General features: G+C 42.6%; 1 protein-coding gene across 1 annotated transcript in view; it reads right to left on the bottom strand.

Annotated features, from left to right (window-relative positions):
- Window positions 1-22,598, bottom strand: part of DCDC2 (doublecortin domain containing 2) — a 167,646-nt gene that overhangs the window by 12,644 nt on the left and 132,404 nt on the right. Inside the window, exon 8 of the mRNA XM_036257332.1 lies at window positions 8,410-8,510. Within this exon, the coding sequence (XP_036113225.1) occupies window positions 8,410-8,510 (101 nt within the window). The remainder of the gene's footprint in view (window positions 1-8,409; window positions 8,511-22,598) is intronic.

Here is a 22,598-nt window from a genome sequence, read left to right as displayed (position 1 = left end):
ATTTCTAAATGTAGTAATGCCTTAAATGATCTCTCTTTAAATCAAGGTTGTATTTTTATCTTGAAAAAGATCAGTTGTGCTGAAAGCTGGGAGAAAACGGGACTGAGTGCTGACAGAACGATGTTTGGGCCAGCGAGACAGGGCTCCTGTATCTGCTCTGAGTCCATCACCACTGCCACTGTTTATGAAGAGCCACGTTATAGAACAGAAAGAACAGAAACACGTCCTGGCAAGGGCGTCAGTCAGTGAAGGTATTTTTACCTATGCTTAAACTCTTCTGCCCTGACTCGTCAAATTTTGGTCAGTTCGTGACTAACATTTACAGCGAACCACTTTTCAGCCAAAATGTGTTTCTCCGAAGGGTATACCTATCCTGAAATTTGAGGAGCAGCTCGTGCCCATGGGTCAGTATAGAATACTACATTCTGTAGAAAGCACAGTTCTCGTGTCTCAGCGCAGTCGAGAAAGGGTGCTCATTCTACTGTCCTAGCAAAGCAGTGGTGACTCCAGCCCACAGCCTGTCTCACGTCAAGAACATCAGAGCACAACCAGACTAACAGACACGTTACAATTGTACACGTTACGTGTGCAATGACAGATAATGCACACCTTTACACGCAGAGGTTTTGATAAGACCTCTGGTGAGGTCTTTTCCCTTTCGAGAGTTTTCTGTTTCAAAAACCACATTATTTATCATAAGCTATGGCTGTTAGTATTTATTAGAAAAGTGACAGCAGAGTTTCTCTTTGACATGACACCACCGTTAGCATTTCAGGTGCCTATGCCTGTTTTGCCTACATGTGTATCTTTCTTATCTTGTGAGGAACATTCTGAGAAAATGGTTGATTTGTGTGGCAAGTCAGGAAAGGTCTGGTAGCTATTATCGCTGGCTACTTCCTCGCAGGGACGGCTCAGGAGACACCAGAAGTATTCAGGTTTTCTACAGAACATGCATGTAATTACTGAGATTAACTCAGGGGTTCTGAGTGATAAGAGAAAAGAAGATAGAATATGGAAATCACATGGAAATGAGCCACAAAATATCAAAAGCATCAAAATACTTGAAGACACTTTCACAGACAGATGGAGCTGCTCAACTGATTTGCACATGAATCTCACACCTATGACCGTAACAGCAGCCCCAAAAATTAAAAATGGAAAAGACACAAACACGCACTACAGCAATGTCCCACCCACGTTAAGGGAAATGCTAACGAGTCTTACATTCACGTCAGAATTCCCTGAGGAATCTATTTTAATATCGAAGACCTCTGCTATCTGAGATAACAGCACGGTGAAACTTTCCAGTCCAGATATTCCGCCGAACCACCCTCCCTCCCCACCCCTTCCACACCCACCAGGTCTTCCTCCTGAAATATACTAGGCCTGGAAATTGGAAATCAGAACAGCAACAACAACAACAAAATTTAAAAATAAAACAAAGAAAAGACTATTCAGATGTCCACTTCTCCGTGTAACATTTGCTGCACCCGAAATTGGGGAAGAGTGGAAATTTGTTACAGGGTTTGGGTAGAAAGTGTTGACGTGAATCTTACGGCAGAGTCAGGCATATAGACGTTGAAAGCACAGGAGTAGCTGCACTTGTTTTATATTTCTGTCCCTATGGAAACTGAAGTCATCTCCTACCCAATTCCAGCGAGGTGGTTTGAAATGATCAGTTTCCATCTTTCATGACAGCACAGCACTGCTTCCTGCTTCGAGCCGTCGGAGGCTTTGCTTTCACAGGGGGGAGGCTCATGTACAGTTTGAAGGACAAAGACCTACAGAAGCACGGATGTGACCCCACGGAGCCCTGGCCGGCTGCCTGCCGAGCGCTGGCTCACCCAGGCCCACCCAGGCCCACTCGCTCCACGAGCCTGCAACACCCTACGGGAAGAGACGATACCCACAACTTACAGCGAGGGAATATTTAGTCATCATTAGGAAAAAATCCCCCATTAAGTTTTCTCACGTTAGAAGCAAACACTGACTTTCTCTCACTTACATCAGAAATCCCTGAAGGCTGCCCTTGAATGTTTCACACCAACGTCTATCAATTAAACACAAACCTGCAATCACGGTGTCACCACAAGCCTGGATGATGTGCGCGGAAATTGAGAAGCCAGATCTCCCTCACCTTCACTCGCCCCGAGTGTGCGATGCCTAAAGCAACAAGCGGGGCTATGAGCCACGGAAGGGCAGGGACTTGGAAGAAAACAGTGGTGAAAACACTGTGCATTATTCCTTTCAGTTCAGGGAAGGCAGTCCGGTCCGAGTGGCCCTCTGCACAGACGGAATGTGTGGCTGTTTGGGGGATAAGAAGTTCCCAGTCTTCCCACTTCTCTTCCGGGAAGTGATCAGGAGGAGGACCAGAGCGGGAGCCAGGGGCCCTGGGCTCCCTTGTAGACTCCCACCCACGCTGTGCCGTGGTGGGAAGCTGGCTTTCCCCACCAGGGGGCGTTGTTCCTTCAGTGGCAAAATAAGCTATTTGAACCAGCTTCTGGTTCTATGTATTTCCTTGCCTATGGAAAAGTAACACACACAAGCTCTCCATTTAGTTTGCCTTTCATAAGAGAAGCTGTAAGTGACCGCCGACGCTCTGTAAGCGCCAGGTGGAGTGAGGGACGAGACCTGGGCGTGGAGGACAAAGCTAGGTCAATGGGCATATGTGGACTTTGAACCTCCTGTTTCTGGTCACGGCCTCTAGGCTGCAGGTTTTAGAAAAGAGCGTTGTGTTCTCTAGTGTAGACCAGGAATCGCAAACTCAGATGCCCCCAAGGGCTGGGAAAATAACATACAGGTGAATTCAGGACAGGGGTTCGGTAACGGGGAGTGCTGCGGCCCGCGGTGAACTGAGGAGCGCGCGGCTGCTGGAGCGATGCGGGTATGGCAGACCCGTGTCAGCCAGAGAAGACCCGCACGGCGGTCTGGTCACGGGCTGCCCGTGTGCCATCCCTCGTGAAGGCTCCACAGAGATGAATTCGCATGGAAGTGATTTCTGGTTCAACACAGAAGATTGAACAAATGTGTTTTCTTCTCACTCCATTCTGATACTAAATTCTGACACTGAAAGTTTACCAATAAAATGGTAAAAACCAATCATCCTCCAGAGAAATGCCCCCAACTCCATGAGCCCGGTCTCTGCACACAGTGTCCCTATTGTCTCAGTCTAAAATCTAACCAGGTGTGCATCTCAAATTTATATCATGTTACATATCAAAAATATTTAAAAAGAAAAAAAAAAAAAAAAAACCTAACCAGGCAGGCAAGGAAAGCCTCTGACATAGAGACAGAGATCAAAACACAGAAAGAAAAAGAAACTCAGAAGAAACAAAAATAGTGTAAAAAGAGAAAGTTTAAAATAATAGATCAGTCCTTGCAAAGATAACGCATGATATCATATCCATAAAACAGGAACAGGACGCTATAAAAAGGAACATTCAGAGACTATGAAAGAGCCTTTACAAATTAAAAATATGATGCCTGGAACGAAATCAACAGATGGAAGAAAGACACTGAGGCATTTTTATTTAAAAAAAAAAAAAAAAAAAGTTGAGAAAACAGGACAAAAATCCAAAGAGAAGGAAAAAGTAAGAGAAGCAAGTACAGGACAAATATAGAAGGGCCTATGTCCAAACACTTGTTGTCCCAGGAAGAAAAGAGAGAAATGAAGAGAAGAAAGTTATCCAAGAATGGAGGTCTTGACATGGAGGGGAGGAGGGGAGGAGGGGAGGGAGCAACGCACGGCTTAGAAATGCAGCGGTGTCTTCTGTGAGGAACAGCGACTCCTTCCACAGGTCACCTCCATGGAGAAGGCACCCCCCCCCCCCCGGGAGAAGTGCAGCAGGAGGTCACCATTTTTGTTACCATCCATGTTGCACTGGTTGACTTTTAAATAATTATATGTGCAATTTGATTAAGAATTTTTAAATAAATAATTAAGAAAATAATATATATCACATCCTACAATTAAAAAAAAAAAAAGCAAGAACCTATCACTGCTCCAGGGCTCATGATGCTGGCTTAAATGTTACTTAATGAAACTATTTAGCATAAAAACATTTTATAATTCTCATTACTTTACTCCTCAAAATCAACTATAAACTGATGGGGAATGCTATAAAACAGTTCAAAACTACTCTAAAGATACTGTCCCCACCTTGTGCTCTCTTCCGTCAAATGGAACAAAATCTAAAACATAATTGCTTATTTTCCTATTTTATAGGTATTCATTGGTCTGTGTTTCTGTGTTTCCTTCCTAATCCTCACTTATTAGGAGCAGTTTACGCAAATATAATGGAACAGGCCCATTTCTTGCCTCCTTAGCTTGCAAAAGTATCATTTTATAAATAGAGTTTATTGTCACGGGAGTCATCGATGCCAGGGTACAGCCACAGGTATTAATTGGGCACCTGTTCCTCTGCGCGTGGACAACCAGACTGATTTGGAATGTGCATGGTACTCTAATAAGAGTACCAGATTCTCATTAGACCTAAACTCTCCCCTAAGAAAAGATATTTGTTCCGGCTTTCCTGGATACATAAAAGAATGGGACATTCTTCAGTTTCCCACGAGTTTGGAAGTATCATTAATTTGTCTCTAAAAAATGAAGAGAGTCTGGACCTTGGGACAGAGTTCAGACTCTTTCCTGACTGCAATTTATCCACGATGCCCCATCACACACACACACACACACACACACACACACACACACACACACACGGACACATGCTAGTTGATGCCCGCAGAGGCTATTAAGGACTGAAACGTCTGAAATTTTACCCTACTTGCCAGCTAATACACGAGCCTGTCACATCATGGATTCTGGCAGGAGACATGAGACTCTTGGGTCAGAGACAGATGACTTGACTGCTTACAGCAATCTCAGTAGCTGGAGTATCACTGCTTGTACTCACTCCCCAAGGCCCCGTTGCCCAGGACAATGTGAAGGGGGCTAGGTGATACCCACAGTAGCCTGCATTTCAGGGGAAGAGCCCTAAGCTTAGAGAAGTCAAATCTCTATTTCTAAATATTTTATTGTGGTAAAATATACATAACATAACATTTGCCATTTTAACTAGTTTTGAGTATACAATTCAACGGCACCAAATCTACAGTGGATGGTAAACCTGCCTGACTTTTGCACCATATGGAGACATTATCTTTATTATACTAGACAATAACAAATCTTGCCTTTACTCCACAGCAGGGTTTCTGAATCTCAGCCCTACTGACACTTTGGACTGGATAACCGTGTGTCTGTGTGAGGGCTGTCAGGTACCAAGATATTTTAGCAGCATCCCTGACTGCTACCAACTAGATTTCTTCAGCTCTGACAATAAAACATGTCCCCAGGAATTGCCAAAATTGCCTCCAGTTGAGAATGACTGCTTCCAAGAAAGTCACAATCCGTTTTTTAATCCTGTTCACAATACAAACCCCCTTAAAAAGACAGTCCAGTGCCTCCACCCACAAGATGCGCAGACACACAAGAGCTCGAGAGAGCATTGTCTCCCAACAGAGGTCTTGCTATTTACCTCTAAAACTTGATCCGCTTTTCAGGCACAGATAAATTACTTGGGCAATTTCCACATGATATTTACACACACACACACACACACACACACACACACCTTTCTTCATGAACCTTTGACTAAAGTTAAAACATGAAGCATTATAGGAACGCGACTGAAAGAAGCTAACTAGGAATGGCCCCAAAGGGCGTGTGTGTAAGTAGCATTTATAGCTGAGCCAAGCTGAAGGATGACCACGTTTCCTTTCTGATGTAAGCATTTTTTTGATCCCTGGGTTAATAACAGTTTCTTGGTTGGTTTGTTTGCATTTCCTGTTCTTCCTCCAGATCACGCCTGTACTTCGAAGTTAGATAGATCTGCATTCAAATCCCAACTCCTGTATTTGACGGTATAGTCTTGGACAAGTGATTCCACCTATGTGAGTTCACTTTCTTCCTCTATATAAAGTGGAAATAATAAAACCTATCTCACAGGGTTATCATCACAACTGTGAGAGATAAGAGGGCCTACCACAGTGCCAGGCACGCCGGGCACATCCTCAGAGTTGTCCTTACTATAATAAAGATTACTATAATGGATCTTTACACTAATTTCTCCACACTCTCACTTGGTTTTGACAATATTTATCACGTAGCTGCTTGAGACATAGAGTGAAAGGTCACCAGATCACAGAGAGAATGGCTCTGAGCCCTGACCTAACAAGCAGTTCATGCCAACCACATGAGCTAGACAATCTCAGCGCTATCACTCACAGGGTCAAAGAAGAGGAAAAGTCTGCTCTTTTGCTACCTGGTCTTATTTCCTTCAAACTGACATCAATTAGTTGGTATTGCTCAGCTTTTACCAATCTGTCTAGTCAGTCTCTCTTGTGTACTTGTGTTTTAATAAGTTGGCACTCTCCAGTTTAGTAAGAAATCAAGCTCTGAATACACTTACCTGGGGCTGCTCGGGTGCCATCAGTGAGCCATGCCCCCTGCTAGCCACCCTTCCTTGTGATAATCAAACTTATAAGTAAAGAAATACCTATCACAGATTTCATAACTCATTAAGTAATTAACAGAGAGATTTCTCTTTTGGAAATAACGTTATGAGTTTTTCATCGTGATATTTGGCATTTTGACTTTGGAATATAAATTAGTGTTCGTTTCGGCAGCTATTAGGTGTTGTATACTCATGATGATTACTCTTCTTTGTCTTATAATATTTAATTACAGTTTCACAGAAGACTTAAAATTCCATTTAAACTCAGGGGAAAAAATACTCACAACTGGAGTTTATGAAATATTATTAGCTGTAGCTAATCCCGGGTGATAAATTGGATTGCTGAAACCTGTGATTTTTTAACACACCAGGCTTTTCGCCGGGCAGGTGACGCTCACAGAAATGCCTGAGCGACTGTCGAGCCACTGAGAAGACGTCTACGGGTGTGCTGGCTTGTGAAATTTGCTTTTTGAAAAGAAAATAGCACATAATAGTCAGAGGACAAGTGGCAATTCCTAGTGACTTCTCCTCTCCTTCCCTTGAGCCTGGGATTATGATTTCCCTTCCTCACCTAAATTCCCATCCTCCACTCAGACATGTAAGAAACCTGGCTGAACTATCTTAGAAAGTCTAACTGATTTATTTCTGGCATCGTTTAACCAGAATTAACAATGCTTAACCCCTTCTGTAAGCACATGTGTATGAACACACACATACACACACACACTCACAATACAGTGTTCCACTGGCCTAAGAAATAAAATCAATACACACAGAGCAAGTATTTGAGCTGCATCTATACAAGCAATTGCTTTATAACAAAAATTCCAACCACAACAACCTCAAGGACCTTAGAGGAGAAAATATCATGGTATTTTAAAAACAAAACAGTCGAGGTTACTTGAAGAGTTTTGGGTTGTCAGCTGATTGAAAAACTCCCTCAGGTGCTCAGTATAAGGGGATTTCCCGAGGCTGGGGCAGGTGGTGGTTGTTAATGAGCCTCAATTAGCAGCACTATTTAAAATAGTTAAGATCTGGAAACAGCCCAAGTGTCCATCAGTAGACGAATGGATAAAAAAGCAGTGGTACATATACACGATGGAGTACTATGCAGCTGTAAGAAAGAAAGATCTCTTATCCTTTGAGACGACATGGAAGAACCTGGAAAGTATTATCCTAAGTGAAAGAAGCCAAGCAGAAAAAGACAAATACCACATGATCTCACTTATATATGGAATATAATGAACATAACAGTCTGAGGAATATGGTAGACCCAGAAACATGGAAGTAGGTCACAGACTGACATCCCTCAGAAGAGGGGGTGGGGGGTGGGAAGAGATAAACCACAGAACTTATATGCATAACCAATGGACATGGACAACAAAGCCTGGGACGGGGTGTGGGGAATGGGGAGGGGGATGCCAATGGGGTAAAAAAGGAGAAACATCTGTAACAAAAAAAAAATTAAATTAAAAAAAACAAAAACAAAATAAAACAAAACAGAACTCTGCTCTTCTAACTGGAGGACTGTTTTTGTAGATTAAACCCCAAGCCAATATTCTTAGTCTTCTGTGTCAAGCTTTCTCTGTCTATATATCTCATACCTAACTCCAATCCACCCGATTCTTCAATGTTGTTTATTCAAGGTATACCATTTTCAATAATAACACTACTACTGCTGCTACTACTACTACTACTAATAATAATAATAATAAACAACTCCATCCAAATGGCTATGCTTTGTGAGAATACTAGGAAAACTGAAGGTGTTTTGTTTTGTTTTTAAGGTTTTCAGGCACACCACACCTGGGAAGGTTTAACTAACATATGCAAAACTTGAAATAAAAAGAGGAGCAATTGGTTTATATGCATATTTTACAGGCACTGCGATTACCTGATCGACTGGAACCTCGACCTGAGTATCTTCATCTTCTTGAACTTCTGCCGCCCCCCGCGTTTCAGATCTCTCTGCTCCAGCTTTGAAAATGCCTTCATCTATTATGTGAGACAAACACACAGTGAAATGAAAATCCAATTGTGACATCATGTGGCTAATGTAGAAATTACAATCAAATACCTGACGAAGATTGTTTTTCAATAGGTATGCTGGTTCCCTATGTATTGGTAGAATCTTTATAGCCCCCCGCCCCCCAAAAGAGTTGTCTCCATTTCCACTGCAAAAAGGTTTATTGCCAGAACAAGGCTGACCCAGCAGATGCAAGATCTATCCGACTCCTCCTCAGACAGTGGCTCCGATTTAATAACACAACACTAGAAAGGTATTTAGATGGGAAGAATTTCGCCACTGATTATCTCTGTTCTCCCCTACTATCCATGAAACAGTGATGATGCTTAGTGCTTTAAAATACTACTTTCATGATTTTTTCTTTCTCAAGAGAATGCTGTGCACCGAGTATAATATACTGGAATAATTCTCTCTGTTCAGAATAACATAAAATATTTTTACTGCAACAGAAGCATAGAGCTGACTCCGCATCGCACACAAATCAATCTTTTATCTTGAAGATTTCCACAATCTAGTTCTTAAAATCTCTAACTATAAAATCTCTAAGACTTTAGGTTAAGCTCCCTTGACTTGTTTTCCTATGGAAGCAATAATAGCTATTTTCCATATTTGAAGTTGTTTTAATGTCTTATCCCTCTGTCTTCTGTTCTCCAGGCCAAGGAATCAAAGAAATCCCAGAACCATGGGTCATTCTGTCTGCCTACGGGCCTCAAGACAGATGTGTGCTTCAGTCACTCCCACAGATGTTTGCCCTGTCCGAGATTTAAGGATCTCCGGGGATGGAGAGTTCATCTCCTTCTTGGTCATCTATTACGCTACTTGTTACCCCTGCAGTCTAGAAAATAAGTTTTTATCTTTTGTCGTAAAACCTCCCCTATTTCTCTAAAGAATGCTTATTTCCCAGAGCTCAATTATTTAACACATTTCACATAATAATACTGCACGTTGTTAAAGAATGAAATCATATGTAATTAAATGTAAAATATATTTTTACACTGTTGAAGACCAATTATTTGTAAGACACAATGTGACACTCTGAGATATGAGTGTTCCCTGAAGTCACTTACACACCAGTGAGTAAACAGAGATATAACCACAGCAAAGTACTGTAACAGGTCAGCCCTGTGGAGGCTGAGAACATACAGCCAGGTGGGGGTGGGAGGGAGGGAGGCAAAACCAAACTCAGCTCCTTTTTGTTTCTCCTAAAGAAACCATTTTCCTCTTTAATTACTTTGGGTTGTTGTTGTTGTTTGTAACTTGTCTGGATGATGACCTCTCTCTTCTCCTTTTTAAAACTGGGGATAGTAGAGCTGATAGCACCGCTGGTCTACATGTTAAACTAATTCACAGGGACTGGTTCATTTTGAAGATTATCTACACCAGTCATTTGATCCCAGACTGGGTTTTCCTATCCTCCAACAAAATATTTTCACCTTCTCATACCTTCCATCAGGTCTTGCATCCTTAAGCAAAACAAAGCAATTTTTCATTCACTAGATTGTCTCAGTTAAATCACCCTACGTGTATATGTAAACTGCAAGTATACGTACATAACAGGATCCGCTACAAAACTGTTACCAGATGATGACTTCAGCGCTGGCGGTTATTTTGGGTTATCTCTACAACTACCTCCCACCCCAAGGATGAGGCCCATGCAGTACGTCCAAGGATTATGTCCTGACTCTTTTGCTTCTTACAGCTGAGGACATGGATACAAATGAAACCGCAGCCAAACGCTCAGCGATACCAGGAGAGAGAACACAGCAGGTGAGACAGAGGACGACGTGGTGGTGTCCTCACACGTGCACGCCTGGAGTAAGTGCAGAGCACGGTCAGTCACACACTCAGCAAAGCCAGGGAGGGGCACTCCCAGGGGCTAGTAAACCAATGTTCAATCACTGCGTCCTGAAGGAGGAACGTGAAAGGGAGGAGCCCAAGTCTGTAGAGTAGGAATCAAAGGGATAGAGTAAACAGATATATGTCTCTCCATCAACTTCTGGAACTTGGAACTCACAGAAATAATAACAGAAAAAATAAAAAATAAAGTCTGCTCTATTCACACATGGAGTTCATAACTCTGAGGATGTGCAGAGGCAGAATAAACTAATTTCCGAAAAGGGTTACACAATTTATTACCTGTTACCTCAAAAATGGTTTAAAAAGGACAGTTAGGTATGTTTGACATTCATTTCTACTTTCTGAATCAAGATAACAATCCCACTCATCGCCAAATGCCCCTTGAGGTAACCATTGGGGGTGGATGTTGGATCCAGTAGACTACAGCTGGGACCTCGTACATCACTTTTTTGGATGACATTTTTGCATCCAAGTGCTGCACTTGCTTTCAAAGAGACTACGAAGAGAAACCCACAGATACAAAATAAATATATTCTTAAATACACTAAATGAAATGTTTAAACTGTATCCAAGCAGTGCTAAGAATGGCATGCAGATGTGTTTGAGAATAAACATTTCACCAGAAAAGAAGAATAAGACTGATAATCACAGTAAAATAGAATTGGAAGGGCACTGGGATGGAAAACTGCAACCATAAGGACATCAACAGCAGAGAGAGATCAGCAAAGCCCAGCACTGTGTACACAGCGGAGATCAAAGGGGCTGGCAGAGGTGTGGGGGAGGGTTCCACTCTTCAGTGAGCTGAGATGTGGGAACCACCTTCTTCAGCAGAACAGAGACAGAGATGGGGTCAGAAAGACAGTCACAGGAATAAACAGTGAGGAAAAAAGGAAGAACAGCTAGAAAGTTACTTTGTGATAGAAGAAAGCCTATTAGGATTTGAACTTTTAATTATAAATGCTATATAAGTTTAAAAACAGAGTAATAGGAATGCCCAGGGGAAATATTTTAATAGCATTTTTTATTATAAACTGTTTATATAATATATATGCATTTTCGAAAACTTGAAAGATGAAGAAAATAAACATCCTTCTAATCTCGTGACCCAGAAATAACCACTTATATTTTAACAACTGACAGATATTTTCTTTCTCTCTCTCTCTCTCCCCAACACACACACACACACACACACACACACACACACATTCATAAAACCAGGACCATTTTGTATATATAATTTTAAATGTTTTTTTCACTTTAAAATCATACTGTGAACATTTCCCATGTTAAACAATATTACGTTCACACATAATTAATTGCTGTGTGTGGTACCACACTGTAATTAATGAACGATACCAAACAATAAAAAAAATACCAGGTTGTAAATTATTAGGGTAGACTTTATTCATTCGATCGACTGGTAAGCATAGTGGGTCCTTAAACAACATCGCTTCATTCAATGTCATTTTGTTACAATGCTGATGAGGAGAAAAACGTCATTCCCAGCCGGGGCTCCTGTCTGTGTGTAGTGTGCACATTCACTCCATGCCTGCGTAGCTTTGCTCCAGGGCTGTTTCCGCCACATCCCAAAGATGCACCTGTGGGATTCCTGGGCGTCTACACGGCCCTGGTCCCTGGGTGTATCTCCGTGGCCCTGGATGGAAGCGTGGCCTGCCTGCCGGGAGAGGGTCTGGACACCCTCAGCCCTGACCCGGAATCAGTGCGGTGGAAAACAATGACCTGACTTGTTGTCACTCATCTTTCATAAAAGTACGTAGAGTTCACATTTATTTCAATGTTTAATATTAGAAGTGTTTTGGGTCTTCATTTAGAAGTTTGGTGATTTTCTTTAAAATCCTTACCTGAGGATACTTTTTCACTGATTTTTTTTTTTTTTTTTTTAGATAGAGTGGAAAGGAGGGAGGGCAGGCAGGGGAGAGAGAGGAGGAGGGGAGAGGGAGGGGGAGAGGGAGGGAGGGGAGGGAGGGAGGGGCAGAGAGAGAGTAACATCCATATGAGAGAGAGATACTGATTGATTGCCTCCAGCAGGACCCCAGCCAGGGCCAGGTACCAAACCTGCAACCTTGCAGCCCACAGGTGGATATTCTAATCACTGAGCCAAACTGGCCAGGGCGTGAAGTTTGGTGATGTTTTTGTGACCAGAAATATGCCATAGGATCCTAACTCTTGTTTCTATCGGTTGAGACAATGGTAAAATTGGTTTCATCGTATGTTGTTTTGCTTAAACTTGCAGGTTCCAATAACCTATGGATGTAACAGAGGGTTTACTGTATATATGTAATGCTCCAATGTATAAAAACCACTTTGGAGGACCAGAAAGGGCTGAAGCTTACAGGCCAGCATCTTGAATTAAGATCACAGAGGCATGCACAATTTATCTTTCCACATACATAGCCTATGGCTTCTTTCCTGCCTTATTTATGAGTCCTGTTTCCCAAGAGTAAGCATGGTCCATGGAACACATAAAGTCTTCAATAAATGCTTATTGAAATGAGCCAAGAGACAAGTCCTGGTTTAATCTCTTTCTCACATACCCTTCCTGCTCTATGCCTCTACAACCCTGCACCGCACACACCCTGCCAGCATTTCATTCTGCCGTCCATAACCTTCCTCTGGGCACGCTGACAATTCACTCATAAATCCTCAGTCTCTTCACCGACGCTCCTTCTACCTCTTCCTAAAGGAAGCTTCGTGAGCCCTGCTTTCTCTCCGTCCTGTATCCTATCCTCTCAGTAATTTCAGTGCCCGCACGATAAGCTGTTCTACCCCGCTGACAACCCCATCATCTCTAACTCAGCACGCAGCCTTCCCGCCACATGGAGAGACTTCAGTCACAGCCCAGGTGCAGTCACGAGCAAAGAGCGTGTAGGGCGCAGCACTGCTGCGTTAGTTCACGTCTCAGGCCTTTGCCCTCAATGTTCAGTTTTCTGCTTTCGCCCTTGTGCCTGTGCAGCTGACAGCTGGAATCTTACTCATGGTTCAAACCCTGTTCAGCTCTACAAAATCACCTGGGGCCTGGCCGGTGTGGCTCAGTGGATTGAGCACTGTCCTGTGGACTGAGGTCCCGGTTCGATTCCCGCTCAGGGCACATGCCCAGGTTGTGGGCTCCATCCCCAGTAGGGGGCGTGCAGGAGGCGGCCGATTGATGCTTCTCTCTCACATGGATGTTTCTATCTCTCTCTCTCTCTAAAAAAATTAATAAAAACATCTTTTTAAAAAAACACCTGGGATATCCCCTCATTCCACAACTAAACAGAACCATTAGCTTTCCCTACGTATGACTTCCTATCACACATACTTTTTTTCAATCCTCACCCGAAAATAAGCTTATTGATTTAAGAGAGAGAGAGAGACATCGATCAGTTGCCTCCCCTACGTGCCCAGACAGGGGGACAAACTGCAGCCTTTCGGCGTATGGAACAACGCTCCAAGCAGCTGAGCCACAGTGGCCAGGGCACACATGCTTCTTCCATTCGTGAATGACACTTCCTTTTAATGATTTCTTGGACCAGTCCTGCCCCCGTCAAGCACAGACTACTGTGTCAGTCTTCTCCAGGACCGCGCCATGGTGTACAACTTCAGCCACAAAACCAGTTTTGAAAAGATGTGTTAAAAACCTCACACACACTGACATACAAAACACTATATAAAACACCAAATTTTTGGCACTGTCTAAAAGCATTATTTGTGACAGACCTTGTATGTGTATATACTTCATCCAGGGCCAAGATCAGTGAGCCAATGTGAATGTTCAAAAGTATGTGAACATTCAACATGAACGTTCGAAGGCAGGCCTTAACACCACAAAATTAACATTACTTAACACCAAAGAACCGCCAACAAGGTTAAACTACAATGGAAAAGACTTCGAATGATCCATTAGGAGTCTGTTCCCCTTCTGTCAGTGCCGCAGTAAGAAGCAACTGAAGACACACTCCAAGGAAGAAGGCAAAGATAAAACATAAAAAATTTAAAACCCCTATTTGCAAGGATAGATCCACAAGACCTTTGCAAAAAAAAAAAAAAAAAAATATATATATATATATATATATATATATATATATATATATATATTAAGTTTTCCATCAAGGGCAATATTATTCAAGCACTTCAAAACCTTACCACTTTCCCTTTGCCATTACCGCTAACAAACCTGCACAGTAAGCGGGTGAATTTAGACCATAATGGAAATTGTTACGGGCACTAGTTGTAGTTATTGCTATCGCTACCTCAGACATCCTAACCACAACTAAATAAGGGTAGTGCCTCCAGTGGGACATAGAATTCCTTTCAGCACCACCGTCGCCACTCCTCATAAGGACTAATCTAACTTCTGCAGCAGCTCCCCATAAGGACTGCTCTTGTCAAAAGCATCAGTGACACAGTGGTCATCTTTATGCTCAATTTCACTCAATCTCTCAGTAGCTTTTAATACAGGCACCCCGCCCCACCCCCGCCCTGTGTGTACATTTCTGTCTGTCTGTCCATTTCACTCTCCTGGTTTGAACAGTATCACCAGCTGCTGCTTCTCAGTCTCCTTGGCCAACCCATCCTCCTCTGTTCAACTTCTAAGCATTGGACCACTCCAGAGATGCATCGTGGGCCTATTTCTCTATTCATGCACTCTTCTTAGATAGTCTCATCACATCATGGTTTGAACACCATCAATATGCCAATCATGCTCTAATCAATATCAGCCTCTTCACAGATCCCAAAGGTTAGACATGCAATTGCCTAACTTGACATTTCACCTTGGATGTCTAATGGGCCTTTCAACCTCAACATGGTCAAAAGAGAACTTTGGTTCTTCACCCTAAGCCTCATCCTCTACATTCCCCATCCCAGGAAATGGCACCACCACTCAATCTCAAAATCTGGGAATTATCCTTATTTCCATCTTGTTCTCACTCCTCATAGACATTCCATAGCTGTCTTGTCCAATCAGTCTGTTTAAATATATCCCAAATCTGTAAATATCATTTCCATCTCCTCTATTAACTTGGTCTAATCACCATTATCTATTGGATGCTCAGTTGCAACAGCTTACAAATCAATGTCTCACTGCCATTCTTTTTTTTTTTTTGGTACGTGCACCTAGCGGGAACTGAACCCAGGACTCTGATCCGCAGGCCGGCGCTCCAACCACTGAGCCAAACCGGCCAGGGCTCACTGCCACTCTTGCTATCCTGCAAGTCATCCTCTATATAACAGCCAAGTGAACCTAATATACTTTAAAAATTATTGAGAAACTCTCTAATGTCATTCCTCATGTATAAAATCCAAGTTCCTTCCTGTGGCTTAAGAGATGTGATCTGGCAATTAAGTCCCTCTTGGACCACATTTCATTACAGCCTCTGTTGGGCCATTAAACTCCAGCTACATTCTGTTCTCCATCGGGGAATTCATTCCTGTCTTATGGCTTTATACTTCTTACACCCTCTGCCTGGGATGTTCTCCCCCTCTCTCGTTTTCCCCACACGTGATTGGCTGCTCCTCGTCATTCGGATCTCAGGAAGCCCTCCTGGTTCCAATGCCAGCAGCCACCCAGTCATTCACATGGCTGTGTTTTAATTCTCTCCCTAGCATTTCTCATTAGCTGCTATTTTTCTCGTTGACTTGATGTTTCAGTGCCTGTTAGTCTCCAGCCAAGTGCAGCTTCGTGAGCATGCAGCATGCCCGTGTTGGGGAATGGAGCTCAACACATAGGTGTTCAAAGGGTGTCTGTGGAAAGAACGACGAGCAGACACTCAAAAATATCTGCTGCAGTGAAGTCAATGTCAAGCGCATAGAATTTAAAAGCCACTGGCCCAGTCCATTCTTTGTGTTGTTATGGGGGTTTGGCCCCCGTCTGGCCATACTTGGCAGAATGACATTTGGATGTGCAGGGGGCAGTAAGAGAGTGGACGAGAAAGAAGACTGGAGGACAACCTACACAGCAATCAACAAATTGCACTGTGTGTGGTGGGTAAAGTAGCAACCCTCCCTCAAAGATGTCTGCGCCCTACTCCCGGAAACTGTGAATATGTTCTATTGCATGGCAGAGGCGAATTCAGGTTGCAGATGGAACTAGGGTTGCTAATGAACCGATCTTGAGATGAGGAGATCATCCTGGATTGCCCGTGTGGACCCAGGGTGATCACAAAGGTCCTTAGAAGCGCGAGGGAGAGGCAGGAGGATCAGTGTCAGGGATGCACGGAGAGGAGGACTTGGCCGGCCGCTTGACAGGAGGAGGCCATACACCGGAGAATGGCAGACAACCTCTATGGACTAGAAATAGGCAAGGATACCAATGTTCCCCTTAGAGACTCTGGGAGGAACTCAATCCCATGAGCTGCTTACAGCTCAGCGGGGACCACTGTGGAATGCTGAGCTCCAGAACAGTAAGATCATACACTTGTGTGCTGTTGTAAGCCATCGAGTTTGTGGTAATTTGTTGTAGCAGCAAGAAGAAACATCATGTGTCCAAAAAATATGCTCTACAAAGAATACTGGGGGCAGCAGCCACTGCAAATCTTTCTGACTCCTGAAGCTATCCCTGCTGGGCAAGGGCAGATGGCTGGGCACCCTTTGCTCCCTTCTCCTGGGAGTCTGCTGCCTTTTGTTTTCCTTCTCTGTCGTTACTTGTCTTTTTCACTCCCCGACAAGGCACAAACTCCATCCCCACTCCCAGGACCCACATGTCTGCCTGAAGAAAAGGGATTCGATTTTTTTAAAAAAATCTTCCCCTACTCTAAAACCTTTGTAATAAAAGCTATTCACTAACAAACTCAAGAGCAAAAATAAATTTGATACACAATACTGCTCATTCAATTACTACACTGAGGATCAAATCCAATGCTTGGATGCACACTGCAACCAAATTCAGCTCAAATCTCCTCTCTTTGAATCATGAATAGATACTTTAGAGTATATTACCGAGCAAACAATAACAAACACTCCAGTGTAAAGGAAAACGCTCCTCAGGTATTTCTCACTGATCCCTACGAATCTCACTGCCCAGAGCCTGAAAGCAGAGCAGCCCAGGCTGGGCCGTCCTGTCACTGCTGTGAGGTCCTGCTGCCTACGAGTCTGTTTCCCCTGCAGAAAGGGGGGGCAAATGCTTGCACCTTCTTAGCTTTTCTGCAACTAGAACCACTGAAATGAAAGCATGTCCTGGTTTCAATGCATCTGCATTATAGCTTAGTAACATTATAATACTTCGATGTTCTCAACTAGGAAAGTTACCAGGCCTGGCTGGTTTGGCTCAGCAGTTAGTGCATCAGCCCATGGACCAAAGGGTCGTGGGTTTTATTCCTGGTCAAGGCCCCTGTTGGGGTCGTGCAGGAGGCAACCAATCGATGTGTCTCTCTCGCATCAATATTTCTCCCTCCCTCCCTCCTTTCCACTCTATCTAAAAATCGATGGAAAAATATCATCTGGTAAGGATTAACCAAAAAAAGAGAACTTACCAAATGATTAATGAATGATAGATTCATGTAATTGATAATAATCAGTTATTTAGGTCTAATAATCTTGTTTAAAGAACACTTTTTTACCATAATTATTAAAAATTATTTTTAAGTATTATTATAAACCATATTTTAATATGTTCAGCATTTTAAACTGGTTGAAACTTATCAGGATAAATAAGATGAAAAATAACAATATAATACCCAGTTCTGAATACTTTATGGAAATAGCTATTTATATACCTATTAAGTGTAAACAAGAAAGTTTAGAGTGACTATTAACATTTCACTATGGTTTACTATTGTGACTGCCTGATAAACATGTCAAATTAAAAAACAAAATGTTAAATTTTAAAAGCAGTTCATTAAGCCCAGTGGATTACTGAGAAAAATGAGGGAAAGGAGGAGTTTGTGGCTTCCAGTATATAGGATAAAAAATACTCTAAGAAGAAAAAACATTTAGAGCCATTTACAAGGAAATCACGCCCTCTTTATAAGTGTCACACATGTTACAGAGGCAGAATTAAAACTGGTAAAAATGTAACATGAAAATGGTTTTCATTAGCTAATGTTAAGGTAAACTACGTTCATATGTGAAATACAGTGAATTTCCAATGTATATCTCTTCACAGATACCGACTGTGTCATCACATCTCACGGAAGGGTTTAGGGAGCCCCCCGGAGAGCTGAGCCCACCGGAAGCAGGCTTTGCGAAGCTTAGCGCCGGCGAGGCAGCGAGGAAACGTGGATGCACATGTAATGACACTTCCTCGTGGGGGTGTCAGCCAACCCTCCTCGGAGCCGAGCCACAACGCGTACGACATCCTCTCACACTCCTCCTCTCAACTCAAGTCTATTATCATTAGGAGAATGAAAACTGATCAAATAACAGCTAATGTTCTGAGCGCGTCTTAGTACAGCAATATAACCCAAATGTTTTTTAATCACTAATTTTCTCCATATGTTTCATTATGGCCCATAAATGCAAATGGGAACTCTTTATAGAAACAAAAATATCACAAGTGATTTTTTTGGCAATTTAGAATATTACATGAGAATAACTTTATCTATACTCTTACAGAGGCTGAGTTTTCTCTCAGTTTGAAATATTTGGCTTCTTTCTGTTTCTTGACTCCCACTCTAGGGTATCAAATATCATCTGTTATGCAATTGCTATTTAAATTTGACTGTGATCTCACTTATTTATGGAATATAATGAGCAGTATAATCTGATGATCAAAATTGATCTAGAGACATGGAAGTAGGGAGCCGACTGACAAGCCTCAGAGGGAAGGGGGAGGGGAAGGGAAGAGATAAACCAAAGAACTTATAAGCATATATGCACAACCAATGGACACAGAGAATAGTGTGGGGAAGGCCGAGGGGTGGGGGGGGAGCAGGGAGGAGGAAATAACGGGGGGGGGGATTTGTAACACTTTCAACAATAAAAATAAAAATAAAAAAATAAAAATAAATAGTCCGGCCAGTGTGGCTCAGTGGCTGATCACTGATCCATGCACCAAGAGGTGCCAGTTTGATTCCCAGTCAAGACACATGCCCAGTCTGTGGGCCAGATCCCCAGTGGAAGGCATGAAGGAGGTGGCCAATGAATGTTCTCCCTCATCAATGTTTCTAGCTCTCTCTCCCTCTCACTTCCTCTCTCTCTAAAATCAATAAGGAAAAAAAAATTAAAAATAAATAAATTTGACTACTAACTGTTTGCATATACTTGATCTTAACCACCATGGCTCTTCCACCTTGACTTTAAATGGGTGTAACAAATTTTCTAAGTGTAGACACAAAACATAAGTAGGATTATTATCACTGATTTCCCCAGATCACAGGTAATTTTGCTATTGTTCCTATATTTCTATTTTAATCTTTTTAGACACAGATATTTTAGATTCCCATCAAAATCAGAAATGTTCAGAGTACCAAGAATAAAGCACACATTTATTTATTTAATGTAGAATTCATGACTTTAAACTATTTATAACCTACATACATTTTGGTATTATTTCCAAAGTTTATATTAGATAGATGGGACTGAGAATAATAAAGCACCTCTGAGTATGTTTACCTAAACCAACAAATATATAGCTTTACTTTTTCATTTCTAAATTTGTAACCTTATAAAAATTATATGGCAAATTATTTTTTGTTCATCAGAATAATTGAATGGTTCCTCTTTGTACCCCAGTGACTTGGAGTTATTTAATAAGTGGCCTATGATGAATGACTCCTGTTCTTAATTCTGGCTGATCCAACCATCTCCAAATGATCTGTGTTTCTTATTCCAGTCTATAAAAGAGCTAGCCACACTTCAAATACTTCTCTACTCTAGAAAATGTATCATGGTTAAAAAAAAAAGGAGTACTTGAATAGAACAGAAATACACAGCACTCTTAAATTCTTCAATTCTTTGTTCATTTATGTATGTGTGAGTATTTACTGAGCCCCCTGGTGCTGGATACCAGCTATGGATAGATGAATAAGGCGCTGGCCTCAAGATGCTAACTGTCTGCTGGGAATATACATGGAAAAGTCAACAGCACAGAATGGTAAGTATAACAAGTGCTTACTGGCTGTCAAAAGTGCATAAGAGCCCTGGCCGGTTTTGCTCAGTGGTTAGAGCTTCAGCCTGGGGACCAAAGAGTCACAGGTTCAATTCCAATCAAAAGCAATTACCTCGGTTGCAGTTTGGTCCCTGGCCCTGGTCAGGGTGATGCGGGAGGCAGCCAATCGATGTGTGTGTCTCTCTCTCACACCGATGATCCTCTCTCTCTCCTTACCACTCTATCTCAAAATCAATGGAAAAATATTCTCAGGTAAGGATTGAAAAAAAGAGTGCATAGGAAAGGGTATGGAGGAGGGGGCGGGAGTCAAAGACAGCTTCTGGGAAACAGAGGCTACAAATTCAAGACAAACAGAATGAGTCACGGAAGAGGAGAGGGAAGATGTTCTGGACAGGGAGACTGGTGTACGCAGAGACTTGGAGGCACGGAAATGCATGAAGTGTGTCAGAACCGCAGGCGAGAAGCATGGCTGCGGCAGGGCTGCAGGGCTGGGGACCGGTAGGTGAGGAGGGGAGCGATTCAGACCACCTTGTCTGACAGGACCAGAAATCTGAACTGATCCGGAAGATAATGAAGAGCAAGTGAAGGACTTTTAAGTTAGAAGCAGGGCACACAGGACTGGGGGAGCGTCCCGGAAACAGGGGTGAGGACTGGAGGGGGCGACGTGGACGGTATCACTGGAGGCTCTCGAGGACCACACTGCTGAGGGGGAGATACCAGGTCAGAGTGAGAGGACCAGCTGAGCTTGGTAAAAGGAAGCCCGAAATGCGGGTCAGGCTGAAGCGACAGTAGGCTAGCGGCCTGAGAACTCAGAGCACTGGAACGGGAAAGAGCACAGAAAGCTGGGCCGTGAGATCCTGGAGCACAGGGATTTGTGGAAGTGGGGCAGGCACCGCTCTGTTTGATTTCAGTGCTAGACATGCACGTCCTGAATGAAAGTGCTGACAGCAGGACGGACAGAAGGACACACAGGAGAGAACTCCACAAATGCCTGGATGTGGGAGGTAAGAGAGATGAACACATTGATGGCGACCTCTTAAGTTCATGGTTTGGGTGTCTAAGTGGTTAGTAGTGTTATTTGCTAACACAAGGGACAGAAGAGAATAGGGGTGGTAAGAAGAAAAACTATGCATTTTGATATTTATTGGTTTGAGGTCACCTGGGAGCACCATGATAGAAATGTCAGGAAAGTAGTTGGAAAGTAAGTGTGTTCACTAGGGTGATGTTCTAGGATGAGGACACAGATTTGGGAACCATCAGAATACAGCTGGAAGATCAAGTCATGGGTCTGGAGGAGAACTAGAATGAGAATAGGAGATAGTTTGGGACAGAACTCTAGGAAACAACATTTAATAGATGAGCAGAAGAGAAGCCAAGATTGAAAAGAAACAATAAGAGGTACAAGAAAAATAAGAGTGTGTGCTATCCAGGAAGGCGTGGCCAAGGTGACAGTCAACAATAAAGGGGTAATCAGTATGAAAAAGTGTCTCTAGCTTTGACGTCCCAATGATCTGGTCAACTAGGTGAGGGCAATTTTAATAAAGCGTGAAAATCAGATTATATTGGGGTGTGACAGACAAACATACAGACCACTCTTTCAGGATGACTGGCTGCAAAGTGGAGAAGAGAGACCACAGCTCTAAAAAAAGTCAGAGGCCTGAGGCCATGGAGTTTGTAAGGGGTAAAAGGCAGTTAAATCCCATCTCTTCTGATTCTGACCACCAATGAATTTGTCATAGATGTCAGTAGTCTAGAACTGTTGCTTAACTTATCCCTAATGCACAAACAAGTGTGTCTAAGGAAATCCTAGCATTCTTGTGGAAACTCAAACGACTCCTATTCACTCATGGTAAGTTAAACCAAAACAGGTCATCTTCATCTTCATGATACCAATATAACTAGAACTGTATTTCATAAAAATACCAATCATTCTTGCTACACAGACATTTATTGGAGTTTGAACTTCAGCTAAAATACTCAAATGGATTACAACACGGTAATCTGGCTGCTGGAAGAAAGAGGCTGGGAGGAGGTAAGGCAAGAAGGAGAGAAACCTACACAGCAGTGCCCATCTCAGAAAACAAGGCTCCTTCGACTTGTCCATCTGAGTTAAATAATTCTCCATAGTATGGTCATTAATGATCATTTCAGTCAG

Source organism: Molossus molossus, unplaced genomic scaffold (assembly GCF_014108415.1).
Source record: "Molossus molossus isolate mMolMol1 unplaced genomic scaffold, mMolMol1.p scaffold_m16_p_12, whole genome shotgun sequence".
NCBI classification, from domain to species: Eukaryota; Metazoa; Chordata; class Mammalia; order Chiroptera; family Molossidae; genus Molossus; species Molossus molossus.
Note: the sequence above shows the minus strand (reverse complement) of the source record. Positions and strands in the feature narration are given on the sequence as shown.